Raw genomic sequence first — 23,711 nt, forward strand, 5'->3', positions numbered from 1 at the left:
TCCATGCCATTCCCTCGGGTCCTGTCGCTGTCCCCAGAGAGCAGAGCTCAGCGCCTGCCCCTCCGCTCCCCTCGTGGGGGAGCTGCAGGCCGCCATGAGGCCTCCCCTCAGCCTGCTCTGCGTGGGGCTGAGCACACCAAGGGGCCTCAGCTGCTCCTCATACATCGTGCCCTCCAGACCCTTCACCATCCTTGTAGCCCTCCTTTGGACACTCTCCAATAGTTTTATGTCCTTCGTATATTGTGGTGCCCAAAACTGTGCACAGTACTTGAGGTGAGGCCATAGCAGGCAGAGCAGCGCAGGCCAACCCTTCCCTTCAGGCAGTACCGTGCCTGATGCACCGCAGGACACGGCTGGCCCTCCTGGCTGCCAGGGCACACAGCTGGCTCATGTTCAATGTGCCATCAGCCAGAACCCCCAGATCCCTCTCTGCGGGGCTCTCCCCAGTGTTTCATCCCCCAGTCTGTACATACAGCCACAGTCGCCCCATCCCAGGTGTGGGATCTGCCACTTGCTCTTATTAAACTCCACGTTCCCCTGCTCCTCACCCCATTGCTCTGCAAGGTGGGAGCACAAGCTCATTAGCACATCAGGCTAAAAAGCCAGCGTGATAAACATCTCCCCAGCCCTGCCCAGCCACCTTTTGTGCTGTGGAGGCTTCCCCGCCTCCCTCACCGGGTCTCACCACATAAATAGAGGGCTGGGTGCTGCTGGCCAGCACTGCGGCTGCTGCTCAGGGTCTGCAACACCTCGCACCCCAGCACCCATCCTGGCTGTACTGCAGGTACCCAGAATTGGGGGGGGACGGACAGGGCAGGGGGTCTCTGAGTGGTACCACTGGGAAAGGGGGCTTGGGGTAAGCAAGGGGCTGTTGCCTCTGCATCCAGCAAACGGGAAATGCGATGTTTTGGTTTGGCTGGAAGTGGCCTCTCTTGAGGAAACCTAGGTAGAGTCTGAATGAAACAAAAATGAAGTATTTTTGTTTAGAAGAAAAGTTGAGAAGTAATTGCAAGTAGTTGTATGTTTGCAAGAGGAGGCTCTCAGCTGCAGAGGACAGAGATAAGGACACAACCGTGATCAGAGGAGGCACTGGGGTGGTCAGAGGTGCCAGCCGTGTGGGCAGGTCGTGGTGCAGCAGGATGCAAGGTCACTCCATTAGGGGGAGAAGAGATGGAAGTGCAGGCTGTGCTTATATAAATTTGTCTTGAAAAGCTGTCAGTCTGAAAAAAAAAGGCCTAAAAAAATACAGGAGCGTCAGTGTGAGCTGCCTGGCGATGCCCTGCCCTCGGCAGTGACAGTGCCCAGGAGGTGAAAGCAAGCATGGGGATGGGATTTCACTGCTGTTAAGAGATCCCCATTTGAAAATGTAAAGCTGAAAACTGGAGGAGGCAAAGAAAGGAGTGGCAGAGAAGTGTCTGAGGCCTGAAAAATCTTCCGTACAAAGTGAAGGCTTCAAAAAATTGAAACGAGGAGACTGGGTGAAGGAGCGAGTTGGATAGAAAACATGGGCTGAAAGCTTCCAGGTGGCTAAGGGCACAGCACAGGGGGTCAGGAACTAAAGGCTTGGCACATTTAGTGGGGAAACACAGTCCACTGTTATGGCAGTGTTTCCTCATATGTCCAAGACCAAATATCTCCCAGGAAAAAGTAGCCATTGGGGTGTTAATTACCTGGACATCAGGGGCTTGGTGTGCCCATGCCTAGTGTGATGACTGCACTGATTTTTTTATTTATTTTTTAATTTATTTTTTCTCCCCAGCAGCATGACTCCTGCTGGTACACTCTGCCTGTGGCTGGGCTGCCTCCTGCTCTGTGGCGCTGCCCCGACACCCATCTGTGACCCCAGCACCTGCTCACCCTGCTCTGAGCCCACCCCTGAGGGCTGCTGCCCACCCTGCGCCCCTCTCTGTGCCTGCCCCCCATACCTGGAGGATGACTGCGAGATGCAAGGCTTCACTGACAACCGTGTCCCCACCGGCCTCTCCTTCTACATCGACTTTGCCCGCAAGCTGTGCACCTGCCAGCCCAGTGGGGACATCACCTGTGCCCCGCACTGCCCCTCAGTGCCCCCCACCTGCCAGGCTGTGGGCAGCCCGGTGGCCGATGGCTGTCCCCTCTGTGTCTGCTATGACAAGGAGGAGGTGGCAGTGCCTGCTGGCACCGTGGTCTCCCGGGGTGCCCAGCTCTGCAGCTGCCCTCCTGAGGGGGGACGGCTGCAGTGCGGTGATGGGGTAGAGGTGTGAGATGCCCGCGCTCTGCCAGCCGAGGGCAGAGGGATGGGAAAGCCTCCTGGGGAGCAGGCAGCTTTCTGCTCCTCGGGGCATCCCTGCTGGAAGGCGTTCAATGCATCAAACAGCCCTGGAGGGGCTGGCATTGAGTGTGTCCCTGCCATCGGCTGTGGGGAGATGCCATCCTGTATAAACCAGGGTGCAGTGCCTGTACTTGGCAATGTTTCCTTGCGGCTTGGTCTGCTCCACGGTGGCTGGCAGAGTGGCTGGGGTGACTGCAGCCAGCACGCAACTGAAACAAATTGCAGCTATTTATTTATTTGTGAGATGATTGTGCTTTTTTGTGTGTGTTTGTTTATATAGTGTGTCTTGAGTCAACGTGCTGGATAAACTTCCTTGCAGGATCCAGCTTTTCCCTTTCTGTAACTCCATCAAATTCAAAGTGGTGGGACCACAATCAGGAGATTTGTTGACATTCCCTTCTCCCAGGTGTTCCTCCTCTTCCTCACACCAGAGTGAGGTTGTGGGGATTAGGAGGGTTGGTGCGTGGCAGTGTCCTTAGGAGGTGGCAAACTTCCAGCCTCCAGAGCAAATACATGAAGAATCACACTGAGGACGTCAGCAGCCATGGAGCAATCCTTTGTGGCCACCTCTGTGAAGCAGCTCCCTGGGTCTGAGCCCATCACCAGTCCTGTCTCTGTCCTGGTTCAGCACAAATACCCCAAATTGTGCCCTCCTCACTCACACTCTCTCCTTCCCACTGCTGGAAACAGCAGAAAAGTGTTCTCTGAATGCTTCAGAGCATCTGTTTAGATATGTTTATGTACATATATCTATATATATGCAGGAAAACTGTAATCAAACGCAGCCTCATCAGGCTGAGCCGTTAACAAATGTCAGTTGTGTTTCTTTGAGGGTTGAATAAAAACTGTTTCACTAACAAACTTTGTGAAAGCTTTGTTGATAAACACACGTATACCTAATGCCTTAAGTATTAGCTGCTGTTACTGTGTCGAGACAAGCCTCCCTCCAGCCACCTCTGCCCCAGGTACACCTGGAACACCTCCCCACCCCTGTTTCCTAACCTTGCGGGTTAGGAAACAACAGCTCTTGCTTTCCTGTGGGTTTCTGAGGCAGGCATTGTGAGAGAAGTTAGAAGGCGATGTGCTGAACTTTGCCAGACACCATGAATCATGCAGTCAGCACATACCTCTTCCCCTACTGATTTCATCACAGCTGAGCTGTGGGAAGGGTGACAGAAATAACTCTCTCCAAGGAGTAAGAGAAGACCCCGCAGACAGCTAACCCCTGAAAGATAAAAACAGATAAAAGCTGGGGTGTGCCTGTGTCTCCACAGCATGGCTGAGGCTGACAGGGACCCCCGGAGGCCCCCTGCTCCAAACCCTGCCCAAGCAGGGCCACCCAGCGCAGGCTGCCCAGGGCCAGGCCCAGGCGGAGATCCCCAAGGAGGAGCCCCCACAGCTCTCTGGGCAGCCTGTGCCAGGGCTCCTCACCCGCACAGCACAGAAGTGCTGCCTGCTGCTCAGGGGGAGCCTCCTGGGCTCCACTTTGTGCCCACTGCCTCTTGTCCTGGTGCTGGGCACCACTGAAAAGTGCCTGGCTCCATCCTTGAACGCTCCCTTTGGGTATTTATGGACACTGATGAGATCCCCCTGAGCCTTCCCTTCCACAGGCTGAACAGCCCCGGCTCTCTCACACTCTCCTCACAGGATAGGTGCTCCTGCCCCTTGATTACCTTAATGGGGGCCCGTGACAGGATTCTTTCTGCTATGTCCATGTCTTTCCTGTACTGGGGAGCCCTGAACAAGAGAGGCGGACATACTGTAGAGTCCTTCTTGCTCCAAACCCTCCTCCAGCAGAGGGTAGCGCAGCACACACACATGTGGAAGAGACAGAGCAAAATGTTAGAGCCGCGGGCAGCAAACAGCCCCGTCCCAACACCAGCTGGTGAGGATGAACCTCTGGATTCATGCACATCCTTCCCGTGGTCACAGTGTGCTCTGTCACAGGGAATGGTGTTTCACCCAGCGCCCCTTCCCCTCCCCAGCTCTTCTCTGTTGGTCGGAAGGTCTCTCTGAGTAAAGATGAAGCTCAGCATCGCCTGGTGGAGCAGGCAGCAATGTGAACATGGCAGCGAGGCCAAGCTCTGGGCTCACCCATTGCAGGGTGGGCGAGCGCGGCCTAGTCTGCTGCTGAGGCCAGGAGCGCGGGGAATGTCATGCATGGCAGGCTTTAACCCTGTGCTATGCCAGTATTTAGAAATACCCAAATGAATTCACACCCTGGACATGTTTTTAAGTTGTGACTTTTTCAGGCCACGGGGTTAGCTGGCTGTCTTTCTCGTTTGCCAAAGGTTTACAGAGATCGGGGTCAGTCCACAAGTGCAGCGTCACAAGCGGTCTCCGCAGGCACGAATTTCTCCTCCTGGGGCGGGTGGCAGTCTGCTGAGCTTGGCTTGGTCTTTGCCTCGCATCTTATCTGCCCCTCGTGCGAGACTGATAACCTTTTCAAAGCAGAGGCTGACGGCAAGGACTGGATAACACGGCTCTTGTGCCTGTCTGCGTAAACACCAGGGGCGGCACAGGAACAAAGAGCAGCCCCTCTTCAAACAGCTGTGGCAAAATTAGCCCTGAAAACTGCAGCTCCTGGAAAGAATTGATGTTGCACGTAATGCAATCAAGTCTGAGGGGTTGTTTGTGCCCTTTGGCATCCCGTAACTTTGTAAAAGATCATCACTGCTGCTTAGGTGTTTGTGAAACCAATGAGGCCTTTCTTCACCGCGTTACAACGATTTGAATAGCACCGTGTTTTGGGCTTAAGTCCTTTCAGCATGCCCTCTCAATTCCTGCCTCAAGAAGCTGTAAAACATTAGACAAAAACAATATTCATGCATGAAAGCTGATTAGGAGGTGTCCTTTTGGCACCATACCACCCAGTGCCAAGAAGCTAAGGTATTTGCCCAGGTCCTTCCACCTTTTCGGGCAGCAGGTCAGGACAAGCTGCTGTCTGTGTGGGTATCGCACAGGCTGGCATCCCTGCTGCTCCGCTCCCCCAGCTGCCTCTGTAAAACCAGAGGAGCCGACACGGGGATTATGTTGGCCGAAACTGCAGAGCAGCAGGTCAGGGGATACATGAGCAGAGGGATTTAGCAGGCAGGAGTTTCAGGGCAAAACCAATATGCACTCAATACAGCATGTATTTTACTTCTGAAAGTCAAAATGGAAATGGATTTTTTTCTGATCATTTTTTTAAATGTAATTTCTTTAAAGATTTGCATGATTTACTATTTTGTAAATCATGTAAACCATGTTTCCCTAACCAGTGCATAGTTTGTGATGCAGAGTATTAATATATGCATATTCCTACACCTAAGACTTTTAATGGGGGAAAAGCAAACATCATTAAAAAAATGTCCTATCACTACGCTCCATGACAGAGTCTATCCCCAGCTTTTCTGCAGGCCCCTTTAGGCACTGGAAGGCTTCTGTAAGGTCTCCCCAGAGCCTTCTCTTCTCCAGGCTGAACAACCCCAGCTTCCTCAGCCTGGCTTCACGGGAGAGGTGCTCCAGCACTTCGATCAACTTTGTGGCCCTCCTCCGGACTTGTTCTAATACATCCATGTCCTTCTTGTGCTGAGGGCCCCAGAGCTGAACGCAGTGCCCCAGGTGGGGTCTCAGGAGAGCTGACCAGAGGGGCAGAATCCCCTCCCTCACTGCTGGCCACGCTGCTTTTGATGCAGCCCAGGATGCGGTTGGCTTTCTGGGCTGCAAGCACACGTTGCTGGCTCACATCAAGCTTCTTGTCAACCAACACCCCCAGGGCCTTCTCCTCAGGGCTCTCTTCAATCCACTGAGCTGTTGCTCTTTGAGTGTGACCATCCAGCCCATTCCTCATTCACCGAGTGGTCAGTCTGTCAAACCCATATCTCTGCAATTTAGAGACAAGGATATTGTGGGGACAGTATCAAATGCTTTGCCCAAGTCCAGGTAGATGGTGTCAGTTGCTCTTCCCCTGTCCACCACTGCTGTAACCCCATCACAGAAGGCCACCAGATTTGTGGTCAAGCACTCTTGTTCCAGTACAAAAATTCAGTGAGACTCCAGTAACAGAATACCCTCTAGAAATTTTCTTTCTGGCCTCAATTTGGATCTTACTCATGGAAACATATGTACTCATCCATGTCTTTGAAAAAGCTACCAGAACACTAATCAATGTTGTTTACGGAATCACACACATAATTAAGTCCCCTTGCCTGAAATCAAAAGTGGCCTGAATCTTAACGATGAAACAAACTCCCAAACTGAGCTATGCAGAAATGTATAACATAACTTGATGGACACTAAAGCGTTGAGGAGAGTCTCTGAAGTTAGCAGCTCACAGTGAAAGGCTGCAGGTGGAAGAAGGCACAGAAAAAACAGCATATCAGTGAATCTGTGATTTCTTATTTATGACCTGTATAGTTTTCATTACTATTGAAAATCTAGTCTTAAAAAGGTGTGGATCTTAACAAAAATTGTCTCTGAATTCAATTTTATTACAACATTTACATTTAGTATATGCATCAGTCTGTATTTAGGGTACAGTGATAGATTTAGCAAAAAAAAAGCATGCTAGGAATACTGGCCAGGAGAAGGCCGTCAGACTGAACCTTCTGCCTTGTGCTGGTGGTGACACAGAAGTCGGAAGACCAACAGAGAGATAAATATCCATGAGTTCCCCCCCCCCACACCCCCCCGATTTCTTCCATAAACTTTAGATTGCATCTCAGTTGCAGCAGGAAGATGAGCCATGCCTGACCTGGGAAGAGCACATTGCCCTTAGAATTTAGTAGGGTAGTAAAATTGTGGGGTTTTGTTGATGTTTTGTTAATTTTTTAAATTATTTTTATTTAATAGAGCACAGGTGTAATGCTACATACCTTGTGCACTCTGGCAATGCACAAATTTCAATCTGGATGTTGAATAAATAGTGCCTGGTGTGCCAACCTTCCCTGGTACTTTTTGCAGCATCCTCATTTTGCAGTGCACGTATGGAGTTTATTTTTCTTCTTTTTGGCATTGAAGGTTCTGCTCTGGTTTTCTACAAAGAGAGGCATTTAGAAGCAGCCCTAAGTTGGATAATAAAGGATTAGCATTTTGTAAACAGGTGCCCCACGAAAGCCAACACGCTAGTCAGCTACTCATGATTACGCTTCCAATCCCTGTCGTGCCTTCATCTGGCAGGGGAATTAGAGACCAAGAGACCAGGAACATGCTCTTCTGGCTGTAACTCAGGTACAAGCATCTCCTCTTTTTTGGTTTTGTTTATTCTCTATACAGAGAAATTTGCTCCCTGGGAGGAGTGGAGTTAAAACTCTTTCCAATCATATCATGGGGAGTTATGCTACTCGCAGGCACCCGTACTATGCAGTTAATCACAGATTAACACCTCAGGAACAAAATATAATCCCAAACACCTCAGGGACGTATTCTGGAGTAAGTAGATAGGTGTAAAAAGACCATTTTCCTTGAAAACAGTCAATTATGCCTAGAATCGCATGCTCATCAGTGCAGGAAGACAGCTGTTGTGCAGTTGCTCATGGAGCAGATGGAGGCCCTGACCTGGTCACCTGAGCAGTTTTGACGTGGCCCATGAGATCCCCAGGAATTTGTGAGGGTGCCCACACCCTGCTGTGACCTCCATCCTGCTGTCACCCAAGGGGACGCGCCTGCCAAGCAAGGCACAGCCACGCAAGGCAGGCTGTCTGTCTGCATCTGTGCCGAGTAAGACGTGCATGTCAAGTGAGTTTGAGTTTCTTGCTAGTGGAGGTGCTATCTTATCTGACATTAGGCTGCTGCTCCCTTCCTGACAATTCCTGACCTAGCAGGACATGATTTCAGGAACGTGTTACAGTCTACCCTACTGAAGAAGTCAGCAGATGGGGCTCGTACCAGAGAATTCTTTTCACATAAGTATATATATACCATATATGCTTGGCACCATTATTGGAAGTTTGATGTCCATGCCATTTTAATTAACAGTTTTGAAACAACAACAAAAAGAAATCCCAAAGTCACACACATTATGGACTATTTACCTGCTAATTCTGTCTTTCATCAAAGCTGCTCCTGCGTTACAAAAGCATAATAAAAATCCCCATACTGTTAAGGACTAGTAAACATTTTTCTTCATTTGCATAAACAGGAAAACCCAAACAAACAAGAAGGCCCAAGACTGACTGCCCCGGCCAAAAACTGGTTAAATAGTTTGAAACTCAGCTCAAGATTTCTCAAAACCGTGTCTTTCAGCCAAACAATACTGCTAAAGTAACGCGAATGCTTCGCTTTAAAAATGTGCTTTTCCAGTTCACAGAGAACAGTAGTGTAAAAATAAGTCATCCACGAAGCACATTCTGATTTTTAATTTTATCCTTCGAGAGTTTGGTTGCTTCAAAAGTCTCTTAACAACTGAGGGCTAAAAAAAGTTACAGGTTTACATTTTAAAGATTGTCCATCGTGTAGACCAAACGTTGCCAACCCACTGGCAGATTTATGGGCCACTTCTGTCATGATCTGAAAACGCTGGATTTGATTAACACAAGGTAAGGATCTTTATAGTAGTCTACAAAGTTGGTAAGGCATTTCACTGCTTTCTCGCACATTGCTTTTTGCTGGCAAAAAACAGCTGTGATCACTCAGCAGATCCTAAATAACCGAGTCACAGAAAAAAAAAAAAGAAAAAAAAAAAAAGAAAAAAAAAGAAAATTTTTATATTTCCAGGTGACATGAACGAACAAATAACATGATTTGGGCAATCACTTGAGAGCACATTAGTGCCAATTTCACTACACGTTACATTGGGTGATCGAGTTACTTCAGGACTTAAAATTAAACAACCCAGAACCGACTGAAAGAGCTCAGCAAGCCCAGGAGGGGCACGTGTGGAATCTGCACCGAGGGGGAGCTTGGCATAACCAGCCAGCTTTGCTCTCCAGCTACCCTGGACAGTAAAGAGCTGAGAGTACTCGGCCCACGGCTGATGATCTGACATTACAATTAAACTTGCATTGTCATGGACGTGCTCTGGTTTTAGGAGGTGGTGACAGTTTCAATTTATTCTTAGGAAACCAAAACATTTCAGGTAATTGTTTCACATGCAAGGTTTTCATGGGGGAACCAAGTTCAGTTACATTTCCAACAGGATTCCAAAACTACATTTCTTGCCTATTCAACTCTGAAAACCAAGCTGAATATAAGGCTGAAAGGTTTAAAAGATCAGTCGAAGTAACAGAAGCCAGAAAGACAACAACGATATAGCACCTAAAAATGGGAGATTCACACAACGTTTTTGACATTCATGTCTTGCATAGACAAATGCTTATTATTTTTTTTTTCCCCCTCAGGACAACTCAGCTTCAGAAAATAAATCTTAAATCAACTTTAATTACAGTTAAATGCATGTGTTTCGGTTTTCCAAAATACATTATTTTCTTTTTAACTGCTGCTACAAGTGTAATAGTTTTATGAAGCTCTCATCCCTTGGAAAGACTGTTTCACCCTTTGGGGCTGTCAAGTTCATGAAGTCAGGAAGCTGAACTGCTTTCCAATCCTCTTTCCCCACGTGATTAGAGAAACAAACAGCTCTATTATTCATGCAGTACGTCTCCGTGGCCCTTCTCCAGAAGAAGATCCATAAACCTGAAGCTACTTTTAGAACAGAGGAACTGGGAACTCTCATCCTTCAGTGTGGGTCTGTCTTCTGGCCATGTTTCCACATCAAAACGATGCACTGCACCCAGCAGAACCACATGAAGTTCTTCCCTTCTAATCCCTTCACCCACAGGCTGGTTTTCTCTGCAAGAAAACCTAGGCATGCAGGGAGAAGCAAGCTGAAGGGCTCTCCAAGAGGTTCCCACTCATGATCAGGGACCAGAAGAGGGAAGCAATGCTTTTGCAGGTAAATGCAGCCCAACGTGCAGCCCTTACAGAGTTTCCCTGAGGTCAGCTGGACTCCACTTTGACCCAATATCCGGATCTAGGAAAGTCTCTGCAGAGCCAGAGCCATGCCTATCAATTATGTCTTCTAACATTTTTAATTTTTTTTTTTTTGAACAGTCATTTAAAAATACATACTGACCAATTTGGAGTTGATTTACTAAATAAAGTTGTTTCCAAAGATACAAAATAATGGGAAATCAGCTTGCTTGTCACAGAAGTCTTGGGAAAAGTGGACTGAAAACTCTGTTTTGGGTTAATGATCTAGATTACATTGGGAAAAAGTAAAGTTTCAATAATTATGTTTGCATAAGAATTGCAGTAATTTAAAAACCAAATTAGCTCTTCTCTTGCCTACCAATACAACTTTAATTGGGGGTAAGGGGCAATTATACATGGGTTTAATGTTAGGTTCTCTATGAAGACTTTGTACATAACTGCCTAATGTAAACATTTTTTTCCAACTACCACAGAATAGTGATGCTTTGTTTAAACCAGCAGTCTTTCTTACACAGCAAAAAAGGAAGCACGTTTTCTTCTCAATTGTGAAAAGACAGCTGCATGTCTAGGCAGCTCATACCCCTACTCTCACCAAGTTAAAAGACAGGGTTTGAGTTCCTCATGTTAAGTAATCTCTTGGATTACACTGGTAACTTTTCCAATTTTAATAACTGACTTGACCACATTTGTGTTTCTGATTTGACAGTAGAACTACTCCATATTCTCCCTTTCATAGGGGCTTCCATCAGCTTCACTTTCCAGGAATTTACCAACCAGCTAAAGGCAAGGTGACAAATGTGAGACAAATGATCTACGAACCCCAGTTTAGTTCATGCTTCCCTTTGGTGCTGGCTGCTTGCTGCCCTCCTAGATCTGCTGCTGAGCCATTTCTTTGCCTACCTTCAAGCCGGTGAGGAAAGTGCTGCTGTTGTGCACTGGTAACTGGTCAAGGAGGGAAAAGGCAGTGAGAAATGACTTGTTCTTCTAGCACAGGCTGATTTGGAAAAGCACAGATTTGACCATAGCCCTGCACATACCAAGAAGTCATTACTCGGCTGCCTACAAGATACAAAAATTTGCACACTATTACATGTGGAGAAGGGTAGCTGAATAATCCCCCCAGGGAAATCAAAAAGCATAGCCAATTACACAGTGGAAATTGTGAGGGTGATGAAGTACTTGTAGAGTTGTAAAAAAAAAAAAAATATATATATATATATATATATATATATATATAAAAAATCTGTCTCTCAGTTCTCGTCATCTTAGGTATCCTCTGTAGGAGCAGTGGGTTGAATGTTTCCAGAGGAGCATGATCTGCACATGATAGCTTTCTTTTAAAGGTATTTTTGGGTTGAATTGGGTTTGACAATAGCTTTTGGGATAGTTAAGCTTTGTCAAAGTCTTCCTAATTAAATCTTACATGAGTCATTTGCAAGTTATGCTCTTTACAAACATGTCACATTAGTGGCAAAGTAGAGAACTTAGAAGAACAAAATTCTTTAGAAATTATCACTCCATCAGGAACAGATCATTACAGTCTTTGAACTAGGAAGCAAAATCCTCAGTCATGAATAAACAAAAGCTATTGCAGAAACATCACTAGTGATGAGTAAAGCCCAATTTGTCAAAACAGCTACCAGTCACTTAAAACTAGTATCATTCTCCTTGTACGTGTACCAGTGTTATAGACATTTCTTTCTGAAGTTTTTCTTCATACCAACTTAAACATGACCTGTAAAACAGTCTTCAAAGACCTCCTTTCAAGCATTTAAGCATATAAAAAAGTACATGCTTGAAAATCCCACTGAAATCAATGGGACCTAAGCATATGCCTGAGTATTTTGTGAAACAGAAATTTAAGTATTCAATTAAAAATTTGCATCTGCTAGAGAGTTCTGCTCAAATACAATGTCTAAAGCTTCCATAAGCTAACATCCTTTTCCCTGTCATGTTAGAAATGCAACTAGATTTGATCTAAACAAGAGATTTCTGGCTTTGATCTAATCTGACAGAGGGACAAAGGGACAGGGGAAAAGAGGACACTGATCATACCGTGAAGACTCTTGGCATCTGTTATTTCTATTTAACAACGGGAAATATGAAGTTCCAAGAGTGAGCGTTCATGGATGAACAGAAAGACTCCAAACTTTGGGGGAAAAAATAAAAGGACTATTACCACAAAAAGTGTTTTCATCATTAGCTCTTAGATTTTAAATGACAATAGGATTTTCTACTCTAATAAAGCCTGCTGTATACTCTTGTAGTGACCTTCAGATTTGATTTTTTTTTTTTTTTTTTTTACAGAAATCCATAAATTATATGTCTTTTTGTATTGGGGGAAAATATTTCAAATGCAATGAAATAGTGACAGCAGAATTCATGACTGTATAGTACATATCTTTTCACTTTTCAGAATCAGATGTACAAACTATAAACTCTTAAATTTCTCTAATAACCGGAAGTGTCGTAGGCATTTCAATTTACTTACCTGAATACTCATTTAGCAAATATCTTCAGATACAAGTCTAGATACAGAGTTAATGTAATTTGAATATTAGTTTACACATAATATAAATCAATGTTTGACAATATCAAAATCCCATCAAACAGTGGGCCCCTTCTTATGCTATTATCAAATATACTATATCACTGTGGGATAGCTGAGAATCATAGAACGCTAGTATAGGTTTGTTTATTAAATTTGGTCAGTTTTCAGACCTTCCAAATAGGAATACTAAACATTTATTTTTCCCCTCTGGAAATTCTTTTTTTTTTTTTTTTTTCCCTCCTGCATAATACAGTCGTCATCCCAATTCCTAATGAATTTATAAAAATATTTTTTATCCAATAACCCCGGCAAGGTAAAAATAGGAGTTTTTATAGCAAATGATAAACAGGCTCACGGACTATGAGAGAAACTAAACTTATTTAAGTTGCCATACATTCGCTACCGAATCACACATCACCATTTTCTTTTTGTGTGTGTTGCTGTCCACCTCAGACTAGCAGTTTTTAAGGTGCAGAAGCATCTTTCAAATATATGCATCAAACTTAATGATCAATTTCCACACACTAGTGTCACATGCTTTAAATTTACATCACCTGCCCATCAAGAGCTGTGTTAAATAACAGCACTAATTGAAACTGCATAATTCTTTAGAAACTGCAGCACTTCCAATTCAGAGAATAAAGGGGTGCTAACATGGTTCTTTATATTACTAGATATAATTTTCTGAAATAAGAAAATTAAAAGAAATGAAAAAACACATTTGAAAGAAGTTGCTGCACCTGCAAAAACACTCTTTAAGCTTACTATGAAATACAAAAAAGTGCACCCTTCTATATCTACATATAAAACATATTAGAAATAAAACTTGTGTAAAATGTTTGCTGTGCAAACTATAAAAACAGTCAGTCAGTCCATTCTTTTTCCTAAACGTTTTGTCACACTCTCTTGCTTCCTACTGCAGAGAATCGCTGTTATCCAAAACCAGCCCACTGATATTTGTCGTTGAGAGATCTCCTCCATCATCTTCACCGCTGTCTACAGACTCATCCTCACTCTGCCCTGCCATCATAACTTGCTGAACAGCCAAAGTAGCACCATCAGATGACAAGGACTGGAGACTGTCTACATTCATGTTGACTGGAGCTGTAATTGTTACAACAGCACCTGCAGAAGCACAATTGTAGAAGTTTAGCATCTTTCTTGGTTTCTCAGTTTAAGCTATACATATGTATATGTAACAGATTTTGTTTCTAATTGACAGGAAGGAAAGCTGAAGAACGAAATTAGAATAAAAGCTAAACAGATTGTTTTACACTTAAATGTTAGGAAATGCCAGAATTAAGTTGGCCAAGAATCTTAAAGGTAGCTGTGTTCTGGACACTCATTACAGGAATTCTCCAATCTAATCATCACAAGAGCATTTCTGCAGAGCATTACAGATTAATTAATTGCAGAAAAGTGGGAGTGTTCATAGAGATCCAAGGTGACTTAAATGGATAAAGCTGTTGTCAGATTCAGCAAAGGCTGTGGGAAAGGCTGCTACAAGATTGTGACGAATAAAGCAGCAGGCTGCAGGAGAGAAAGGATGGTCCTGAGATTAAAGCAGTTAGATTCAATTTAAGAAAGAGAAGTATTTGTTTGATCTGATGCTAGGGAAGTTACTTCAGTCAAATTCTTTGGAAACTATTGTATGTTTCTGCTTCCCAATGCTCAACTTGAAACACATGAGGCATATATAGAACTGCAGATGCTCAGCCCCTCTAGCAATAGCGAAAGGAATGCAAGCTGTATGGGGAGTCATGAAGCTGAAAGAGAAGTCCTGCTAGTCAAACAGAATGCTAGCAATGTACCTAACACTTACTGAGAGAACTTATGTGAGCATCTAACCTTCACTCTGTCATTTCATAACTTTTGAAATAAAAGCAACGGTCTCACAACATAGATTCTAATAAAATACACCCCAAACCCAGAAAAAAAACAAAGGATGGAAAAAAGATCACACTTTCTGTTATGCTTTTCCAGATTAAAAACGTAGTCATGCTGAAATATCAAGCTCTCCCGCCAGATGTATCAACCCCTTCGTTTCCCTGGTAGAGAGGAATTAGCTCTATTATCTGTGTTCTTGCCAGTTCTCCTTACCGTCTGACATTGTGAGCTCATTAGATTGCTGCTGAGCAACTCCTGAGGCAATGGAGTCAGGCCAAAACCTCTGAACCGGTCTGTTCTGAGCTGTTTTCTTCTTTGTTTTTGGAGTTTCAGAACAACTGGAATCCAGCATTGGCTGAAGAATTCGCCTTCTAGCATTGATAAACCTAAACACAATCACAAGTAAGAAGTACTTATAACCTGAAGGCAGTGAATGTTCTCTCTCTCTTGGATTCACGAAGTATGAAGTAGAAAAAAATGGAAATAAAAAACACAACACAAAACAGAAGTATGAAAACTGCAGAGTGTCAATTCTCCCTCCCAGCTCCACTTGACATTCTAGTTTTACATGCTAAAAAAGAATTCCTAGAGCACTGGCATCATTTGATATTGGCAAACTAGCTAAGCAAGTACTTCTGTCATTTTGCTGCTAGCAGCATTTTCCCCCAGACCTCAGCTACGGAAATTCTCCAGACAGCATGACAGACATAAGTTTCAAGATCTTATTAAAAGCTAAGCACCAGAAAAGTTGCTGACAGCACAATTCAGAAAGCTGATACTCTACTAATGATACTCTCATTAGGGTTCACCTAAAATCTATCCCCATTCTAACCTAGTTTGTTTGGTCTGGTTTCATTTACTTCCCTAAGCTCCAGACTTAATTATTTTATAGGCTCACTAGCTTTTCCAGGCCTGGTTCCTGATCCAGGAGACAATACTAAACACATTTTTCAGATCTTATCCAATTCCTTTTCATTCCCCAATTTCCACTTGTTCACTCCAGCATGCTAATTATCGCTCTTTCTCCTTTCTGCTAGTGAACAAGACGGTATTTAATCCGCATTTCACTTGGCCACTAGCAGTTAAGAAAATTAATTTCGCTGTAGGTAGCTGTGGCAAGAAGGAGCTGTGACTTAGCATTTCCTGCTAAGTCTGACAAAACACATCCAGGACCCATCTCTACCTGCAGTGGGAGGAAGCCGAGCACAGCTGGCAGGTCCACCTAGCGAGCTCGATGCTTTGCGGAGACTTTAGCCCAGAGCTCCGTTGCTACTATGCCATGCAGACACAATTGCACTGATCCACTCCTGGAGCCACTGCACTGCCACTAGCATGTGTATTTCCCCACTGAACCCCTCTGCAGCCATGCAGCCAGCATCAGCTTTGAAACCTGAGGAAGATCCCTCCTGGACTTTCCTGCAATGATTTTAGGAACCAACGCCGTAGGCAGAATAGGATGCATGTTGGCACCCTCACTCCTCTTCTGCAAGGGCAGGCATGTTATCTTAAATCTGTAGTGCACTTCAGACAGACTAAAACATATTGAGCCACGAAACAGAGTAGTTGAGATAGCAGTTGACACTTTCCGTATGGTCACCACTGTTTAGGGGATAGCATCATTTGATAGAAGAGCAGAATGAAGATCTGTTGACAGTAATAGCTTTAAAACATGCAGCCATAATTACCATGAACACTTTTCAGAGCTTCAAGTCACCAAATCCCTTTAAAATTGAAATTTGTTACTTGCAGAGGAGATGTGAGAGTACTTCCATCTCTTTCAGTGGTAGAACAGAATGTAATTCTTAATGTTGCAAAGTTTTCTCAAGTCCTTACATAACTTAAGTGGCACAAGCACTATTTTACCTTATAAAAAAATAAGGTGCCTGTGTATCAATACATAATTCCTGTATTTTTATATACCTATTAGTCTTTACATATATGTAGTGCAGAACAACAAATTCAAACCCCGATGCCTAAGTCACACTCGTAAGTATTTCTGTCTTGCAAGGATGTGGAGACAACAACTGACATTAAGGAAGAGTTTTTGCTCTTACCAGTTGTTAACCTGGAGTAGTGTCAGATTTGTTTGTGCTGCAATCTGTTTCTTCTCATCCTCTGTTGGATATGGATGCTAAACAGGACAGAAAGAGGGGAAAAAAAAGCACAACCTTCTGTTTTATTTCACCATCAAAAATAAGGACTCCTTTATTACAACTGACTAAAGCTATCTCATTCATTGTCAACAACCTTAAGAAACCTCACAAACTTATAGATAAAAATCATTTAATGAAATGGGCTTTGCTACACAAAACTGTTTTTACCCTTGAAAGAATATATCATGCCATCAAACTGTTGATGTCTAAATTGGAAGAAAAAGATTCTCATGGATGCCAACCTTTATTCAACAATGTGATCTCTGGGCACCAAGCATGTGATATGATCCAATTAGTTATGCAGTCTAAAGGCAATGTCATATGAGAGTGCCGACAAGCCTTTCTAGTTAAAATAAGCTTCCATTAACTCAATGGGCAAAAATAGTGTACATAACGTAAGAAATGTGCATGAACTTTCCTTGTCTCAATTTTTCTGTTTGAAATAGTTTTAAAGACTGAAAATATCAACCTACAAAACACTGGAATATAACTTGAGAGCTGTTTATCCTTTGAGAATAAATATTTATACAAAAAAAAAGACATTCTACTGTATGCACAAGTAGATAGTAACACACTTGGTACATATTAGGAGGGTTCTTGAAAAGGAGAGACAGCCAGAAAACTCGAAATTCTCCTCCAGAAACAGAAACCAGCAGCAGCAGCAACAAAACAAACAAGCAAAAACATAAAACCACAGCCACAGATGGAACTATTTTTCCTTGTACTATGGACCAGGGTGTTGAGAGCAGTAAGTTCTCAACACAATGAAATGAAGAAAGATCCCTTTTACAAACATTTGAGCTCACAGGGTACAAATGTAACATACTGATTAAAATAATAATAAAATCAACTGACATTAGGCTCTGTGGAACTACTGCAAATGACTTCAGGAAAAATTGAACTGGGATTATGCAAACAACACCAATAAATTCACCTTCCTTATGAAGCAATATCATAAGAGGCCGCATAGAAAGAGTTACATAAAAACCCAGGACCATGTTCAGTCCTTACCCCTATGTGCTGAAAAAGCCAAGATCTCATCACATTTGTAGCGTGCTTGGGAAGAACTCCTCTTTTATTTTTTGATGAGCCATCATCTTGATGCAAGATGCCTAGATCTTGGTTTAATTGCAACTGAAGCTGCATATACAATTTTAAAAGAAAGAAGAAAGTTAGCATAGTAATAGCAGTATTGTGTATCAATATGGGAATAAGTCATTTAGATAAGGAATGAAAAGAAATTGGGCTGTAGGCATACTTATTATAAAAAAGTTTTAAAAGTTCCAAAATGTCTTTATCGAGGGAAAATGATGTATCAGGTTTCTATAGTTCTCACATTTTCTGTAACTTTCCTGTTTTAAGAATTGCAACGGTTATCAGGGTGTGTACGTGATCTTGTGGCAAGAGCCAATGATTTGCTGTAATTAAGAATAAAGCCCACCCACGTGCTAGATGTCAGGTTAATGATCCTCTGTACTGATTTGTGCTACGTTAGGGTTTCAATTGACTTTTCACCCTACCAAGTCATTTGTACAAATGAAGAACACATGAAAAATGTAATGCTGAATATACCCACTATGTGCAAGCATAAGCAACTATAGAGGCTGTAAAATAATAAAGATTTACGACTTAAGCTAAGGGCTTAAAGTAAAATTAATTATAACACTTGAGTTGCAAACAAAGGTGCTTAAGGTCCTGCTAAATAAATGAATCTAATTCTCAAGGAGCAAGAAGGTAAGTGTCAAAGACTAACAAGGGGAACAGGTTCCAGCTACTTTAGAACTCTTAATTCATTTTCGGAAAACAGTAGGAGTGCTGTGAAGTTTCGTAGTTTTGCTTTCTTTTTCGCTTTCTGTTGATACATCAAATTGTTTGCCTGTTGGTTATCTGAACATTAGGGGATATGTTCTTAAGTGCTTAGGCAGAGATAATGAGAAACACAAACCTCATATGCAATTTATATTCTATTTCAGACAATTATAACTCATATCATTCTAAATCAGGTTTTCCAAACAACAGGGAGCAATTTCTTCAGGCCGGTCATTATGTCTACATCCTGTATGAAACAAACCTAGCTCAGAAATGACATTTAAAACTTAAGTTATCCAATTACCACAAATACATATTTGGAACATAGTTTTATTTGCAAAGTAATGTTTTACTTTCTAAATAATCTGTCTGCATATGGAGGCTTTATAATGAACTTTCAAATAAGCCTCTCCTGTTATTTCTTGTCTACATCCACAGCACCGTGGAACACTGAAAAAGAACTTCAGGAGGTATTTCCTGGGGGTGAGAAGGCATACAGGCCCAAAGTTACATATAGGTGGGTTTGGAGATTCTAGCTAACACTGAGAGAAGCCACAGATCCATACAGAAGTGCAAACCTACACTTTGTTTGTTTTTATTATTTGTGGACTTTTTTTTAAACCTCCGGGGGAAAAAAAAAAAAAAAAAAAAAAGATGCTGAGTTGGAAATAGAGGCATTTTTCTTCACAAACACTTCAGTCTAGGAAAGTAATTTCAGACATATTTCTGAAAGGTATCTGAGGACAGAATTGCATGTATTCTAGGGCAAAAAAATGGGTAAATACATACTTGCTACTACCAATAAAAACAAGATAGGAGTATTTTAAACATATTTTTTTAGTTGTAAGGTCAGAAGAGGGAAGAAAAGACAACACCAAGTCCGTGATTACCAACAGACTTCATGCTGTGGAGAGGATAGCTCCTCATTCACATTTTTAATCATCTCCACATGCCTGGAAGATTTGATTTAACACCTTCTGCTCCAAGAGAAAGCTAGCAAGGTTTTTCTCAACTCAAAATGGTCTAGTTTTCATGTTTCCTTTTCCTCAGTTATTCCTTTGATCTCTCCTAACCCAACTCTTAAGAGTATCCCTAAAAAAATGAAGGAGAGCTGGCCCTTATCTTTCAGGGTGTAATATAGAGAGGCTAATGAAGTGGTGCCCTATAGCCTGAACTCAATATTTTGGAAGTTTTATGGCAAAATGCTTCTCAGCATAAATTCTGGAATACATAGTTTCACAGTACTGGTGGTTGCCATCTTGTTAAAATGTCAAATTTCTGATGACAACAATAGCAAAACATCATAAAGCAGTATTTAAATCTATCCTGCCAAAAACCTAGTTCAACAGTGAGGAAAGCTATAATCATGGGAAAATTGTCTACTATTTAATTCAGAGGGTTTGTTTGTTTGTTTGTTTGTTTTTTGGTAGTGGTTGGTTTTGTTTAATCCATGTACAAGTAATTTTCTTCCATCAGTTAAAAAAAAATAAAAATATTTAACCTGTTGTAACTATGATGACTTGATGTTGCAGAGAAGATCTGTCTGGGACGTTATGCCATATTAGAAAATTTGTAAATCCTATAGCAGTGCTTCTGTTAATTTTACATTAGTTACTATGCATGAGCACATAGATTACGCTGACAATGCATCAAATTTAAATCAAAATTCTTGAAAACAATGACATGTACGTGGACCCATGAAACTATTCTCTGAAGCCTGTGAAACACACCTGAGAATTCTGAATCCGAATAGTCCCAGGCGACAGTGCTTGTGTCACTACTTGACCTTGTGGAGTGACCACAGTGACTGGCTGATACACTGTCCCCCCTTAAAAAAAATAGAAATATACAGGTAAGTGAAAGCTCTTCAGATAGTCTCTTTCAACACAGAAACACATCATCACTATAGACAATGCCACAGGTCCGACAACACATCAGTTATTCTATTCTAGTAGTTATGTTAGTGTAGCAGAGCACATCTCATATTCTTTTCTATTCACAAGAATCCACAAAACAAAATGAAAGAGTAAAACACTCCAGTCTCTGATATTATTTAACTAAAGTAGTGTTGTACAGAAAGATCTCTTAGTATGGTACTTAAACTGCTGCCTCCACTCACATGTACATACCTGGCATACACAGAAATTAAACCAACACTCAAAAACTGTTAAGGCACTCAGTTGTATTAAAACAACAACTTCTCAGGTATTAGAATTCAAACACATTTTATGAAGTATTTTTGTATTTTTTTTTGTAACAACTATAAAAGAAAACAAAATGAAGAGCAAGGTGCCAGTTTTTCTTTACTGTGCCATACCTGCCACTGTTGCCATAGTTACATTTCCCTGCTGCAATGCTGATGCTGGCACCATAATCCCTTGGGGACTGAGTGTGCCTGCAATGGCACTTGGAATTTGCTAGAAAAATAAAACAATTAGTTGGTTGATCTTTTTCTTTCTTTCCTTTTTTTTTTTTTTTTTTTTTTTTTAAGGAGATAAAGCATGCTTGTGTAATTTTGGCTCTAAAAAATACATTTGGAGCTTAAACACAGGATTAGCTTCAAAGAGAAAAAGACTTCATTAGAGGTTCATCATTACCTACATTAACTTTCTCATTATCACCAATCATTATCTTTGAAAACCCTCATGAAAGCAACGGTTAGAAAAGACATTAAACTATCTGGAGAAATTTTAGGAGAGAAATGATCCTGAGGTATATAAATACTAAGAGAAAAAGTTTCCAAAGGCATGAGGGATAAAGGACATATGAAATGGACCTTTGATGCTCTTATTACAAGCATCAAAGCTTTAGAATTCACCTTTTTAATTATTACCTTAATTCCTTCCAATTCCAAAATAATGTATTGGCTACTTTGAATGCATAATCTGTTTTATTCTGCTCAGGATAGGTCTTTCTCAACCCTGACCATGCTAACTCTTGCACATTCCTTAACATGTATGCAAAATCTCCATTGTTACCAAATGCAAAATTTAGTCCCTCCCGTCTCTACAGAAGCAAGGCTGTAACAGCCATATCAAAAACATCTTTTAGAAGATTTTTGTCAGACTGCAGGCTCTCCTTTCCACACTTCCAGGTACAAAAACTTTAGTAAGGAGCCCAGACAGTGAAGTTTAAGAGTCATCAAGACTTTTCAGAATACATAGCACCAAACACGTTCATAAATCTGAGAAGGACCATCCCTTGTGACTGTGTCCAGTACACAGTGGGATGGCAGGGCTCACATTTTCCAGCACATAGGAGCAGAAACATCAACCACAATGTAACAACTGTTGCTTTTCAAAGTACTACAAAATACAATTGGTTATTGCATTTTGGTATGTCTGTGGTATATAAACTGATACTCACAAGTACACATATGGGTACTGTTCATAACTACGAAGTTATCACAGGTGATATGCAAAGACATACGTCTGAATATCTGGTGGATTAGCTTTGTATTTATCTATTAATTTCCGAATACAGGCTGTTTATAAAAGTATCAGCCATCTCAATACTTTAGTGAAGCAGACAAGACTAGGGAGATCTTCCTACTAAGGTGTTTTTTTCTGCCCTCTCTGTCCATTCTGTTTCCCTGCATCTCTTCCCAACCAAACTGCAAATCCAGGCAATTCTGAGTATCTCATCTTCATGTAGTGAGGGCAAATCATAAAAGGAAGAATGACTTAAAAAGTGGCTAATTTCTGGTATATTTTAACACATTTGTTCATCAGGCAGTGGCACACAGGTGCACACAAAAACAAACAGAACTACTTCTAATCTTAATAACAGATTTTTAAAAAGTGAGAGAAAATGCAGAATTTGTTTGCAAACTAATAGTAATATAAATATAACTTCCTAAGGAAATCTAAGAAAAACCATACTTAATAGTACTTGAAACATACCTGAGATTGCACAGGTGAATAAGGACTTCCAGGTTCTCCACTTAATAGAGTTTCACTATTCATTTTTGTCTTCAGGCAGGCAATGTAGCGACTACAGAAATCCTTGCAGAGTTCATTAACCTTTTCTAGCTCAAGCAGATGGATACGTAGAACTTGGATTGCTTTTACCATCTAGGGAGTGAATTGGAAAAAAAAGGTACAAACGAAATGAAAATAACTTAATTTCAAAAATATTTCAATGTAAAATTTAAGCAAACACTACTTTCCAGTAACAAAGACCACCGAATTAAAGCAGAGCTATTAATTACTGAGCGCTGACTAGAGTTGTCAAGCTCTTCTCCTGGAAAGTGAAAGGAATCTGTTTGCATGCAAAACCCGTATCATTACATTGCTTAAGTAAACCATGATACAGGAGATACAACACATAACTACACTATAATCTTTGCCTGTGTCACATGTGTCAGATTAGAAAGACAGAGCCCAATTAATAAAGTGATCTAAACATTTGTCATCTTGTTCAGCAAAGCTTAAAGTAATGAAGTATTTTTTCAATCCTAGAGCTCTGAAGTTCCTTTGCAAATGTATGTCAACTATGAACGACAACCCTGGGGTAGAATCTCTTGAGAACTTTCAAGTGAAGAGACTGCTTCTGCAATATATGAAAGAGCACTAAAACCAACGAACAAATCCATGTTTAAACAAAGACTGAAGTAGAGGAGGTACATACGTGACGAGAATACTTATGCTTACTGCGAGAAAAAGACATGTAAGCTTGGAGAGCTAAGAGTATTTCATACCGCATAAAAATAGCTTAGGTGATTGTACGGGTCATGGCAGAAGATCAAAAGCTAAAGCCAAATCCAGATGGTCTGGATTTTGATGATGCAGTAGGAAATACAGGACATTCAAATACACACATAACATATCAGCAAAATAATTGCCTTTTTTTTTTTTTTAATGCAATGTGCCATCTCCAACACTTACTTGCTACGCTAGATCTCCAAGAAAAATATCCTTCAGTTTTATGGATCTGAATAGGCTATAATCTTGAAACATAGTGCAGAGCTTGATTTTAGCATTATTTAGAAAAAATCTGTCATATGTAAAGGGTCATTTACCCGGCCAGAGCACTGAATGCAATGACTAGAAATGATAGCTTACTAAGTCATCCACTTATTTCTAGCTAA

At 41.9% G+C, this 23,711-nt stretch overlaps 1 protein-coding gene and 1 long non-coding RNA gene across 21 annotated transcripts in view; one reads left to right on the forward strand and one right to left on the reverse strand.

The window, feature by feature from the left end:
• Positions 1 to 638: 638 nt before the first annotated feature.
• Positions 639 to 3,172, forward strand: LOC311441812. Its single transcript, XR_014696227.1, has 2 exons — positions 639 to 784; positions 1,760 to 3,172. It is a non-coding gene; the product is annotated as an uncharacterized lncRNA (long non-coding RNA).
• A 6,142-nt stretch (positions 3,173 to 9,314) lies between these two features.
• Positions 9,315 to 23,711, reverse strand: part of PKNOX1 (PBX/knotted 1 homeobox 1) — a 45,445-nt gene continuing 31,048 nt past the window's right edge. For 16 of the 20 annotated variants that reach the window (XM_084530351.1, XM_084530336.1, XM_084530344.1 and 13 more), the window contains 7 exons: positions 22,525 to 22,695; positions 20,940 to 21,039; positions 20,353 to 20,450; positions 17,825 to 17,953; positions 16,715 to 16,791; positions 14,874 to 15,046; positions 9,315 to 13,898 (listed from right to left, as the gene is read on the reverse strand). In XM_084530351.1, the coding sequence (XP_084386477.1) occupies positions 13,687 to 13,898; positions 14,874 to 15,046; positions 16,715 to 16,791; positions 17,825 to 17,953; positions 20,353 to 20,450; positions 20,940 to 21,039; positions 22,525 to 22,695 (960 nt within the window). In that variant the 3' untranslated portion in view covers positions 9,315 to 13,686. The remainder of the gene's footprint in view (positions 13,899 to 14,873; positions 15,047 to 16,714; positions 16,792 to 17,824; positions 17,954 to 20,352; positions 20,451 to 20,939; positions 21,040 to 22,524; positions 22,696 to 23,711) is intronic. The other 4 variants (XR_014696231.1, XR_014696232.1, XR_014696233.1 and 1 more) reach the window with 4 other exon arrangements.

Source organism: Aythya ferina, assembly GCF_964211825.1.
Source record: "Aythya ferina genome assembly, chromosome: 1".
Lineage (NCBI taxonomy): Eukaryota > Metazoa > Chordata > Aves > Anseriformes > Anatidae > Aythya > Aythya ferina.